Consider the following 13,034-nt stretch of genomic DNA (forward strand, 5'->3'; position numbering starts at 1 on the left):
CTGGTCAAGGAAGTGTTGGGGAACAGAGTGGTCTTGCCAGCTCTCCTGAAGCCAGGCACATAAGCAGCTACTTGCTTCACCCATACATGAGGCCAAGTGCTAGGCATTACTTCAGCTGAAAGAATAAGAACAGCTTGATTTTATCTACAGATAGCTAATTGGAGATGTTCATAAAGAACAAACATGATTTTTTTTTTTGAGACAGGGTCTCGCTCTTTCACCCAGGCTGAAGTACAGTGGCGTGTTCACAGCTCACTGCAGCCTCAACCTCCCAAGCTCGAGTCATCCTCCTGCCTCAGCCTCCCAAGTGGTTGGGACTACAGGTATGTGCCACCATACCTGGCTAATTTTTGTATATTTTAGTAGAGACAGGTTTTTGCCATGTTGCCTAGGGTGGTCTCAAGCCCATTGGGTCAAGTAATCCTCCCAAAGTGCTGGGATTACAGGTGTGAGCCACACCACGCCTGGCTGGGTTTTCTTTTTTTTTAAATCAAGGATTCTGTCTATACATCTTACAGGTGTTACAAGTCCAATATCTCAGTTTTAGTTCCTGCTTTGCCACTTACTCTGAGTGACTCCAAGCTACCAATCTCACTTCTCTGGGCCTCAGTTTACTTATCTGTACAGTGGTTGCCTTAACTACATCGCTATGTTGCAGTGGAACAATTCTGTGGGTGGGGAGGAAGTAGGAAGGCACCCCACAACTCCACTTCAGCTATGGCACAGACTGGATTTGATCATACAATCTCCTATGAGGAGACATTTCTGCACCTAAAATTAGAAGGAAAAAAAAAGTTGGGGAAAGTGGGAGGTCTCAGAAAGCCCACCTCTGTCCTAGAAAAAAGTGAAATCCATCCAGGGTCTGTTCCCAGGGCTGAGGAAGTGTGCAGAGCAGGTTTAAGCTTAGATTGTTGTTTATGGTTTTCATGCTGATGCCCTCAAACTTCAGAAAAAGCAAGAAGAGGTGTGGGCTGTGTACTGAGTCAGCTTCAAAGTCAGGATTGGCGGGAGGCAGAGTGAGGCTCCAGTTAAGAGGCTGGACTAGACAGGGGCCCTAGACTTAAGCTGTGAAACAAGGAAGTCTCCACCTCTTGTGCTCCTGAGGCTCCAGGCCACCTGCTTCTACACAAATCCTTACCACTCAATTCTGTGGCTGGGGCAAACTGCATTCCCACCGTGTCTTGTAAAGCAGAACCTGTTTACAGGTGCAATGCGTTGCGCATCACGATCAGACGAGCTGGTTTTCTTCGTGAACGGGAGGAAGGTAAGTGATGGGCACTCCTACCATGGTGTGCAGAGGCAGCAGGAAACCATGAGCTGGAGGGCAGCTCTTGTGGCCCATTTGGGCTGAGCCCCTGCAGTCAGGGGCAAGAAGCCAGGGACTAGAAAGCCATCCTAATGTGACCTGTTTCCCACTCAGCCAGAGCTCAGCTCCTGGAAATGTGGGGAGGACTCAGTAAAGCCTTGGTGTCGGATGAATCTGGCTTCGCCATTTACTATATAACATTGTGCACGCCACTTCCCCTCCCTGAGTCTTGGCATCCTCATCTTTGAAATCCACTTCTAGGACTATCGTAAAGATGAAAAGAAAGCTGTCCCTTTCCTTGTTTAGGAAGCCCCCCTTGGAAAGCGCCTGGTGCCAGGCCTGATTCATGGACACACTTTATCTGGTGACACGTCTTGATCCTCAGAATTAGGAGGACAAGAAATGGGACCTTTTTTTTGTTTGTTTATCAGCTTAATTTTTCTGTTGAGTCCTCATTGTACAGAATTGGCTAAAATGTCCTCACAGTCGATTGGAGTCCCCTGCTTTCCCTGGGTTGTAGCTAAGCTCCATTTTGGTGCCTGTCTAACAAGGGCAGGGACTCTCCATTGCCAGTTGTCCCAGCATCCTCCCTCCAGTCCTCACCATCCAGCCACGCAGGCCCCTAGTTAACCCTAGTGCCCTCTGCAGGTCCTTCGCTTCCTGAGTCCCTGTCTGTCTCTCAAATGAACCATTCTGCAGCCCCCAAGGCATAGGGCTTTTCTGGGGTCTTGTCACTTCTCCCTCAAGGACCCTCAGCCCCAGGACTTGGTCATTGTCTACCCCCAACCCCAGAGCTTAGTTCAAGAAAGGAGCCTTAAAGTTCTTATCAATGCCCTTCTGACCCACACTGCTGTATGCAGACTCCGTAACCAGCAACCGCCATATGTTCTTCCAAAACTGTCATTCGAGGGTCTGAGTCCTTACTTGCCTGACCCACTGGCCTAGGTTTTGGAGACTCAAAAGCCAGAGGAGGCTCCTTCCTCTACTTTCCACCCCACATCACCTCTGTGCCATGAGCCCAGAGTGAAGTAGCTGCAGTCAGAGCAGGGAATAAGTCAGGGGTTAGAAGAAATGCAAGGACGGTGTGGTAGGGGTGGGAGTCAGTCACACAACAGAAATATCCGGCAGGGCGCAGTGGCTCACGCCTGTAATCCCAGCACTTTGGGAGGCTGAGGAGGGCAGATCACCTGAGGTCAGGAGCTCAAGACCAGTCTGGCCAACGCAGTGAAACCCCGTCTCTACTAAAAATACAAAAATCAGCCGGGCGCAGTGGCAGGCACCTGTAATCCCAGCTACTCGGGAGGCTGAGGCAGGAGAATGGCTTGAACCCGGGAGACGGAGGTTGCAGTGAGCCGAGATCGCGCCATCGCACTCCAGCCTGAGGGACAAGAGCGAGACTTCATCTCAAAAAAAAATAAAAATAAAAATAACTCATCCAACCACACTCTCAATCCATGTGCTTAAAGGATTAGCAGTGGGGCTAGGGGCAGGCAGACAACGGCCTCTTCTTCCATTGATTCGGATCCCCTGGAGATCCAGAAAGCAGCTGAATTTTAACATCCCAACTTCAATGCATCTTCCTTGTTTTTTTAATTCTTTGAGATCTACAAAACTTTATGTCTTCCTTCTGGGGAGAAAGGAAGACCCTAACATGGATAGTTCACTGTATCTTCCTTTCTTCCGACGCAACAAAATGACTAGATGTGTTCGCAGGACACCCCTAAAACCTCCCCTTTTCCTTTTTTTTTTTTTTTTTTTTTTTTGAGACAGAATCTTGCTCTGTCTCCCAGGCTAGAGTGCAGTGGTGCAATCTCGGCTCATTGCAACCTCCACCTCCTGGGTTCAAGCGATTTTCATGCCTCAGTCTCCTAAGTAGCTGGGATTATAGACATGCACCACCATGCCCAGCCCTTTTTTGTTTTTGTTTTTGTTTTTTTTTTGTATTTTTGGTAAGACAAGGTTTCGCCATGTTGGTTAGGCTGGTCTTGAACTCCTGGCCTCAAGTAATCCACCTGCCTCAGCCTCCCAAAGTGCTGGGATTATAGGCGTGAGCCACCGCACCAGGCCAAACCTCCACTTTTCAAGGAGTTGGGGATGTTAGTGTCCACCAGGGCCACCTGGGTCCTGAGCTGGGACATCAAATCTCACCGCTGGCCCCACTGCTATTGAGGGAGTGGCAGGCTCCAGGGCCTCCCCAGGACAGCAGCAATTCTCTGTCTCCTCTTCCTTCCTACCACTCTTCAGACTCCTGCTGCGGCAAATGCATTCCCAACCAGAGGGATCTCAGAGGGGCCAGAATCTCTGCCTACCCAGCTTGCCTCCCTACAGGACCCTTCATTGTGTACATGCACACACACGTGCACACAAACACATAATGCACACACACACACACACAGGCACCCACATGCATAAACGCACACACATGCACACACGCACACACATGCACACAATCCAAGTCCCTCCCAGATTTGAAATATTTCAAGACCGAATTGGAAGATTCCACAAAATAGATAGTGGAGCAAATATGAATAACACCCTCCCAGAGGCATCTTTAGTGTTCCCGGCTCACTCATCTATCACAGCATTGTTGCCACACTTGCCCTGTGAGTCTTCTGTCCTGTTAACATGTGTGAATGTCACGTGCCCTCAGAGCACCAAAAAAACAGGTGCAGACGAAATCAGGCCTATTATACCCTAATCCCTAAATCAAACAGGCTTTGAAGATGTTCCACGGGGTCACGGATACAAGTCCCATAATCACCTCTCTTCTGTTCCCAACACAGGTGATGGAGAGGAATGTGGACCCAGAAGGGACTCTGCTGACCTTCCTACGAAAGAACTGGACCCTTTTGTCAAAGTCCTGGCTGTGTCTGTGTTTGCCTTAACAGTTAGGCCAGCTGAGAATTATGAGGATGAATCAAATCTCTCCATTCAAATAGTCAGCCCCCTTGGCTCTTCCTCTCTATTTGCTTTTGGCCGTGGTTTTAAGGCTATTAGGTTAATCGGGCTGTTTTGGAGAGGATGAAGTTTCCCCGGAGTTTCCTGTGTCGATAGTACAGTGAAATAGAAGCTAAGCTCTTTATTTCAGCACTAACAATTCCCTTACAGGCTTTCCGGAGCCCCACCAGGCTTGTTATGTAATAGAGGCTTGTGTTGCATTTGCCCTGCCCTTTTTCGAAACCAAATTCTCCAGATTCAGTGAGAACCTGTATCACAGGGAAAGATTTCCTTTCCCTACATGTGTTTTCTTACCCTAGCTTTTCCCTGCCATTTCATATTCTGGAATATAGATCCTCTTAATAGCAAACATATTTTAATTGGCAAATTAAAATATGGATCTTTCAGTTCTCTGAGAACAAAAAATAAACAAATGACAGAAATTACTAATTGATGAAATCGGCTTCTGGACAAGTTTTGTTTAAAAGCCCAAGGTTTTTAATTGGTTGTTGATGTTTAGAAATTGGAAAATTTCATATTTTTTAAAATCAAGATTTTTCAGCTTCTCTTGGAAAATGGGGAGATAGCCATCCCTGCATGGCAACATGCTTCTCCCTCTTTGTGAGAAAACAGGCAGGGAGAGGTTAATACGCCAAGTGTCAAACTAAGACCGGAAGGAAGTGAACGGCTTCTCAGACCTGCACTCACCCCGCCAAAAGACCTTCCTCAGAAGTGACCCCCTAGGGAGCAGCTATACTGAAAGCAAATGTTCTCCTTGGCATCTTTTCTTTGACTGCGCCCCTTCCAGTACGCCTCACAGGAACCAAGTACGCCTGTGGAAGAGGAGGCTGCGGCGCCTGCACCGTGATGGTGTCCAAGCATGACCCCGTGTCCAGGAAGATAAGGTATCCCAGCCCAGAAGCCAGGACAGTACTTTGTGTCTTGCTCGTGTTCTCAGCTCACAACTTTAAGAAAGGTTCTTAGATTCTTGCTGTGTACGGATCTTAGACTGCTCTAAATAATCCAATAAAAGCTGTGAGCCGTCTACTCAGATAACACATAAACTAACTACATTTTACACACCATTTCAGGGAGATCCCCCAAGGCCCATCTATGCACCCCAGGTTAAGAAACCCCAATGTAGATCAGCCATTGATTTTACAGATGAAGAAACTGAGACTCAAAGAGATGAAGGGACTTGTTCAAAGTCACACAACTAGTAATCTATAGAACAAGGACTGGAACTCCACACTTTCTGGCTCTGAAGCTAATGCTTTTTCTTTCCCTTTTTTTGAGGTGGAGTCTCACTCTGTCGTCCAGGCTGAAGTGCAGTGTTGCTATCTTGGCCCACTCTAACCCCTGCCTCCCAGGGTCAAGTGATCCTCCCACCTCAGCCTCCCAGTAGCTGGGACCACAGGTGCCTGCCACCACATCCAGCTAATTTTTTTGTATTTTTGGTAGACATAGGGTTTCACCATATTGCCCAGGCTGGTCTCGAACTCCTGATCTCAAGCAATCTGCCGGCTCAGCTTCCCAAAGTGTTGGGATTACAGGCATGAGCCACCACCACCAGCAGCTAATGCCCTTTCTACAGTTGGGCTGGACCAGCACTACAAAGCAAGGACCTGGGCCAAGATTAAGGACCAGATTCTAGAAGTTGGGGTTCTCCCAAGTCCATTGGCCCAACAAATCAAGAGATGGCTTCAGAACACAGGTTATCCTACACTGTTGAATGACCTTATCCAGAGAGTTTTAAATTAGGAAGCAAAAAATTCCCAAATGTGTCCATATAGATAAAACCTTTTGCTTGTTATGAAGTCAATGCCCCAATGAATACTATTGAAGTCCAGCCACACTCCTAGTGACACAAGTTCATTCCCTTACTCCCGGGTGGGTCTGTTCTGGGCTTGGAAATTGTTTCTGAAGTTCAGAATGCCCAGATTCACCTTAAGGATCCCTATTCCTACAGACAGCAGAGTCAGCAGAGAGGACTATAAATTCTTCCTCCCCAGTTCCCCATCCCCTCAGCTCCATGATGGGATTTGGAGGTTTTCCACTGTTCTTCCTGGTGCCAGGCTTCCCCATGAGGCAGGACTGTGTTACTCCCCTTGACTCTCCTTGTGTTTCTTATACAAAGACACTTCTCTGTCACTGCATGCCTGATGCCCATCTGCTCTCTGTATGGAGCTGCTGTCACCACCGTGGAAGGTGTTGGAAGCATCAAAACCAGGCTTCACCCTGTACAGGTAAGAACACATCCTCATTTTCTCACTTCTTAACTTTATTTTTTTGCCAAATGCTGTGTTGGCTGTACTGCCTGAGGCTTCTAGGTTGTGATCAGATAAGCAGAAGCTTTGGATGCCTATTGACCACGGTAATAACATTTGTTAAGTGATTTAAAAGAAAACTGAAAACTCCATCCACATTTGATTAATCATCTTTTTTTTTTCACTTTTTCTGCTTGAATGAGAAGCGGAATTATTGAAGTATTGATTAATGGTCCGGAATAGGTACTATACAAAGAATATTACACATAGAATAAAATGTCTCTGAGGCTAACAGAATAAAATTTAGGATTATTTCCTGTGGTGCAGAGATCTTAGGAGTAAAATTAGAATTGGGGTAAGAGGAATCCAAAACTTCACCAGAATATGGCAACAATTGCTTCTCTGAATCTTAACCTGAAGCTGGAACAAAGAGGTTGGATTTAAGAGCAATGTGACATGTGTTGACAGAGAGCACAACGATTCCTCTGACATTGTCACAGAAGCTTGGGAGTCATAGGACCAGATTAACCAACACTGAGTCTTTCTAGACAGGGGGAGCCCAGAGGGCCTCTGGGTTTAACTACATGATCTCCTTGGAGAATGAACTCCAAAGAGATGGGCAAAGACAAACGATCCAGCAGAATGTACCAGAGTCTAGTAGGAGGGCAGAGAGGATGCTCACAGCAAGGTTGATAAACCCAAATCCTAGGATTACCTTACATTCTGCAATCTAGAGCAGGGCTTCCAGATTTAGATACAAACTTTAATGCGCCTAAGACTCACCCAGGAGCTTGTTAAAGATGCAGATTCTGAGTAAAGAGATTTGAAGCAGGAGCCTCAGGTTCCTCATTTCCTGTAAGAGCCCAGGTGGAGTCAATACTGCTAGTCCATGGACGACACTTTAAATGGCAGCGACCCAGGACATGGACCAAAATCTCAGACCTTTGAAAGGAGAGCTCCCTTTGTGCCAACACAGAAGAATTTAAGGAAGAAAGCAAAGTGAGTTCAACAGTCTCCAAGTCAATCAGAAAGAGGTAGCCTCATAGAAATAAGTTGTGCAAGATGCAGAGGTAGTCAAGAAAACTATTTTTGAAACTCCCACACACTCAGTTTATACTTATTGATTTCCAGAGGATTCTTTGCGCTCTGATAGTGGAGGATGCGTGCTACTAATTCCCAATTAGAAGGATTTGAGCCCTTGACCTTGGAAAGTGATTATCATAGGACATTGCTTCTGAGCCACTTCCTCCAGGAGCAGCCTAGGGAAAGGAACACGGGCAGAGTCTGATCAAAGGGAAGGGTACCTTTGCTCAGGGAGTGGGTTCTACCATTGCCAGGGAACTGCAGGCTGTGCAGTGTGGTAAGAGTTGCTGGCAGCGAGAAGGCACGGCTGAAACCATTCATGTGTCTTTCCAGGAGCGGATCGCCAAGAGCCACGGCACCCAGTGTGGATTCTGCACCCCTGGGATGGTGATGTCCATGTACACACTGCTCAGGAACCACCCGCAGCCCTCGGAGGAGCAGCTCACGGAAGCCTTGGGGGGTAAAGTCTAAACAGAGAAAACCCACCCCACCCCCACCGCCCCAACCAGGGGCCAAGTGGGAAGTGTGTTTCTGGATAGATCCAGAAACTGCTCCACACTACCCCCAATGTCATCCTAACCCCTCTCAGGCCTCTGCTTCAGTTGGTTCTAAAGTAGCTACAGCACCCAGGTGCAGAGAATGCCAAGCTGCTCCCTGCTTATCAGAGCATGTGCTTGGAATGGCCTGCACAGAACTAGCACAGTGTGCACACTCCACACCACCCACTTAACACCCCATTTTCTATCCAGTGACTTATTTGGCTTCCTTTGTTAAGGGCCTGTATTAGTTTCTCAGGGCTGCCCTAACTCAGTACCACAAACTGCTGGGCTTAAAATAGCAGAAATGGGCCGGGCGCAGTGACTCACGCCAGTAATTCCAGCACTTTGGGAGGCCAAGGAGGGCAGATCACCTGAGATCAGGAGTTCAAGACCAGCCTGGCCAACATGGTGAAACCCCGTCAGTCTGGCCAACACAGGGAAACAAAAATACGCCGGGCATGGTGATGCTTGCGTTAATCCCAGTTACTCAGGAAGCTGAGGCAGGAGGACCACTCGAACCTGGAAACCTAGAACCTCTCTTTCACTCCCACCCCCTAGGCCTTCATCTTTGGAAACCTGAGGCTCTCAAATGTTATTACATGAAACAGCAATAGAACGGAAAGTTCATGCAGTAGAATTACCTGCAGATGTCTAGAATGCAGATTCCTGGGCCCACCCCTAAATGGTTGATTCAGGAGAATTGGAGCAGGGTTAGGAATCTGCATTTTTTAAAAATGCCCCCAGGAGATTCTGATGTAATTATCTAGAAGCAACTGAGGAGCATCACTGACAAACCATCCAAGTCATGATGGTATATCAGGGCCTTAGAAACTGCCTAGGTTTTCTGTTTGAGGATCCCCGCTATCTTACCTAGTATCTGAAATATAGTTGTCAATAGCTCTACATTGAATTAATAAATTAATAGATGAAGCAAATGAGCTCACCAACTAGGCTATCATCTTTAAGACAAAGAATAAAACTGGAATTGAGGTAGTGGGCGGGATAATATTCCAAGTAGAGGAATAAAGCATTAAACCACTTGGCAGATGTTAAAATACCCTTTTTAAAAATGTTGGGAACCGTGCTCAGTGCTGCATGCCTGTAGCCCAAGCTACTCAGAAGGCTGAGGTAGGAGGAGACCAGGAGTTTGAATACAGCCTGGACAACGTTGTGAGACCCCTTTAAAAAAAAAAAAAAAAAAAAAAGGCTAGATCTATTTAACTTTCAAAAGAAGCCAGTAAATACAAAGCCTACTAACAACCATGCTTCTTCTCTGATTGATTAGGTAATCTATGCCGCTGCACTGGGTATCGGCCAATACTTGAGAGTGGAAGGACTTTCTGCATGGTGAGTAGGTGACTGTGGGGACGCCTTATGCAGCAAGAATGACAATGACAGCTGATCAAGGCCAGGGACAGAGGAATTAAAATTTTTTAGACCATCTCAACAGACTATCAGGGAGACTTAGTGAGTTAGCTCCAACCAACTCAAAAAGTTTTAGCTTTTTGTTGAGGACTGGGGGAACGTTGCAACACCTTTGATGTTGTCCAATCAAAACCACAGAGGGAAGCCAGGTCATCCAACCAGCTGTCCAGACATTTTCTGTAACTAGTTCAGCAAAGCATCTGGACAGGCAAGTCAGAGGGCCTCGGCAAACCCAAGGGGACAAAGGATGCAAGGGGGTGGAGTTTGCTTTGGTGAGGCAAGGTCAGTTCCAGAATCCCAAACAGTTGAGAAGTTGTGAGCAGACAAGAAGCTGAATATGTAGAGTGGAACCCAAAATTCACTCCAAGTACAAGAGCACAGGGAGTTTCCTCTACAAAATGGGGATTCTTCACTGGGATCTCGAGAAAATCACATAAGTCTTGCTTGGCACTTAGTAAGAGTTCCACAAATAGTTACTGCTATCATTGAGGACATCATTGACATGTGAATAGTGTTTGACAGGGAGACCAGACAGGCACATCTGGTGGTTCTGTGCTGAGGGCAGGATGAATGTGGGAAGTACAGCCCTTAGGCCCAAAAAAGGGGGACCCCATACTTTATAGGGCCCCTCTCTGGTCCTTCTCCAGTGATTTTCGGGAGTTCATGGCACCAAGATGACTTGCCCACCTGAAACCTCACCCCTGTTCTAGATCATTCTCCATGGATGGCCTTGACCCCACTGTTACCACACATAAGCCTCTTATCTGAGTCTGTCTAGTCAGCCTGGCAACAGCAGTGTCTGCATGCCTAGGTCAGAGGGTGGCCAAGGAGCAGCTGTTTGTGGAGGGAGTGGACTGAGCTTGGCTGTTCATGCTGCAGTCTCAGGCCCCTCACAGCATGGAACAGAGCCAGGGTAGAGGAGAAGGCCTACAGGCACCAGGCTGGGGGCCTTTGTTTGCACTCTTTGCTGAGGCTCCACAAATCGTAGAGGTGGGCCCAGAAGTAGACCAGGAGGTGTGTCCCATGTCCTAGAACCAGGCAGGTCACCTGCACATGCATTTCCCAGATGTCTACTGCTACGTGAGGGAGCCAAAGGTAACACGCTGAGAAGTAAATGAAATAGCTTGTAAGCCCAGCAAATGGCTGGTGCAGAGTGAAAAAGCACTTGTGAAATACAAACGAAAAAGGTTAAAGGAAGCATCTTTGCCTGTGGATATAGATGTTATTATCCACTTTCCAAGCACACGGACTCTGGGGATAACAGCAAAAATGTGGTCAGCCACCCCACCTGGTAGCCAGTATGTCTCACAGGACTTGAGTGGGTAAAGCAACCCAGTCTCAGAGGGAATACACAAGGCTAATATCAAATGGGCAAAGAGATGACTGGCTTTTTCCATTATTGGTTCATGGTGCACCATGGAAGCTCTCAGAGCTTTGAGTAAGAGAGGTGCTGCTTGCTTGGCCCAGCTGTTTTTGCTCTTGGATAAAATTGAAAAGATGGCAGCTCAAGATATTTAAGTAGAGACAAAGACCTGAAGTGTCTGGAAGAAAGTATCATGCTAGGAACTTAGGAGAACTTACTCAAGGAAGAAGATACAAGAGATTAGTTTGGAAGAAATGGGAAGCGAAAGAGCGGGCAAATGGAAACCTGCTTTAAAACTAATTGTCAACTCATCCCCAGACAGCACCATCCACATCCCAAATGTCTGGGAGATCTGGTTTCTAAAACGGTTTTCTTTTTTCCTCTTATAAATTATTATTGCCCTGCAAAGCATCTATCAATTAATTTTCCACTAGGAATTAACCTAAAAATTCATATATGTATACAAAGCTGTACGTGTAATGGACAAAAATGTTCATATACTATGTACTATACAAATGAACTAATACAATCCCAAATGTGAAAACATTATCAGTGGAATAGGGTCATGATAGTTTATTTCTTTTACATTTCTCTATATTCTATATTATCATTTTATATTATATATTTTATATATTACCTATCAAATTTTGTAACTTATATGCTTTATATGTATTAGTCTTTTTTTTTTTTTTTTTTTGAGGTGGAGTCTCGCTCTGTCGCCCAGGCTGGAGTGCAGTGGTGCAATCTCAGCTCACTGCAAGCTCTGCCTCCCGGGTTCACACCATTCTCCTGCCTCAGCCTCCCTAGTAGCTGGGACTACAGGTGTCTGCCACCACGCCCGGCTAATTTCTTGTATTTTTAGTAGAGACGGGAGTTTCACCGTGTTAGCCAGGGTGGTCTCCATCTCCTGACCTCGTGATCTGCCCGCCTTGGCCTCCCAAAGTGCTGGGATTACAGGCGTGAGCCACCGCGCCCAGCCCTTTATATGTATTATTTTTTAAAATAAGCAAAAAAGAAAGCCCTTGTGATTATCGGTGTTCCAACAGAAACCATCCACAGTGGTTTAAAAAGTCTGAAGTCTCATTTAAATTGCCAACTTTTCAGGGCACATTCCCATTTACCTACTCAAAAGTTTTTAATCTAAGGCATTTCACCTTCTTAGGAGTCAAATAGCTGTCAACAGAAAGGAACGGGAAAATGTTGCTTGGATTGGGGAGAAAATGACTCTTCCCCACTTGGCAAGAAAAATGAGGTGAGTCCTTTCGTTTGTTTTGTCCGCTCACTGTGAGTCTTGCTTAATGCCGACCCAGTGTTGAAACTGTGCTTGCTTGTTCTAATGGTCATTCTCTGCTTACAACTGTCCGAAGCGCATGTGCAAATAAAGCTCTTTTTCTCTGGGAGTTGCGGCAAGTGGTGATCAAAGCCCACACTCTGATTTTCCCCTTCATAGTCAGAAAGGCTGCGACAACAGGAAGACAAAAACACTCAGATCAGAAACAAAGCACTTCCCCCGACTCTGGATGGGCCACATTCTCAGGTGGAGGTGAATTCTGTACTTGCCCCTGCAGAGCTGTCTTCTGTCATGTCTCCTCCTTTGTAGACAGAGGGCGCTGCAGCCCCAGAAGGCTGAGGAGCCGTCTACAGTCACACACAAGTCAGTGGCCCCCCAGCCAGGAAGTCCAGCCTTAAAGATTCCAGTCTCTGGCTTTGCTGTCTGAGAGATGCTCCTTTCCAGGAAAAAACGGCACTGCCAAATTCTTAAAGATATTACTTAGAGAACTTGAAATACAGGATAAAATACAGAATCAGCTCCCAGTAAGCGAGGAAATCTGAGAGCATAGAGCTGACCATAGACAAACCTGTGTGTTTCTATCCTTCACACATATCTTTTTCCCATTCCTGGCTCCCACTGTCACCTTAATTGGGTCTGAAGAAAGTGTGCTGTGACACAGAGGAGTGCTGCCCAAGGGAGGGGCTTCACCCCTCAGAGCCGCTTCACAGAGGATCAGTGCTTTGCTGGGGTCAATACATCCTAAAGTCAGTTCTCAGTTTTGTGGTCTCGGGAATTTTATTTGGGCAATGACTGGGCTCTAGGGACTACCTGACTCACTTTA

At 46.6% G+C, this 13,034-nt stretch overlaps 1 protein-coding gene across 1 annotated transcript in view; it reads left to right on the plus strand.

The window, feature by feature from the left end:
- The first annotated feature begins 1,210 nt into the window (after window positions 1–1,210).
- The window catches only part of AOX2 (aldehyde oxidase 2), a 78,090-nt gene continuing 66,266 nt past the window's right edge, over window positions 1,211–13,034 (plus strand). Inside the window, exons 1-8 of the mRNA XM_074008565.1 lie at window positions 1,211–1,264; window positions 2,054–2,171; window positions 4,090–4,244; window positions 4,988–5,148; window positions 6,381–6,489; window positions 7,927–8,053; window positions 9,418–9,479; window positions 12,083–12,172. Of these exons, the coding sequence (XP_073864666.1) occupies window positions 1,211–1,264; window positions 2,054–2,171; window positions 4,090–4,244; window positions 4,988–5,148; window positions 6,381–6,489; window positions 7,927–8,053; window positions 9,418–9,479; window positions 12,083–12,172 (876 nt within the window). The remainder of the gene's footprint in view (window positions 1,265–2,053; window positions 2,172–4,089; window positions 4,245–4,987; window positions 5,149–6,380; window positions 6,490–7,926; window positions 8,054–9,417; window positions 9,480–12,082; window positions 12,173–13,034) is intronic.

This window comes from Macaca fascicularis, chromosome 12, assembly GCF_037993035.2.
Source record: "Macaca fascicularis isolate 582-1 chromosome 12, T2T-MFA8v1.1".
In the NCBI taxonomy this organism is placed as follows: domain Eukaryota; kingdom Metazoa; phylum Chordata; class Mammalia; order Primates; family Cercopithecidae; genus Macaca; species Macaca fascicularis.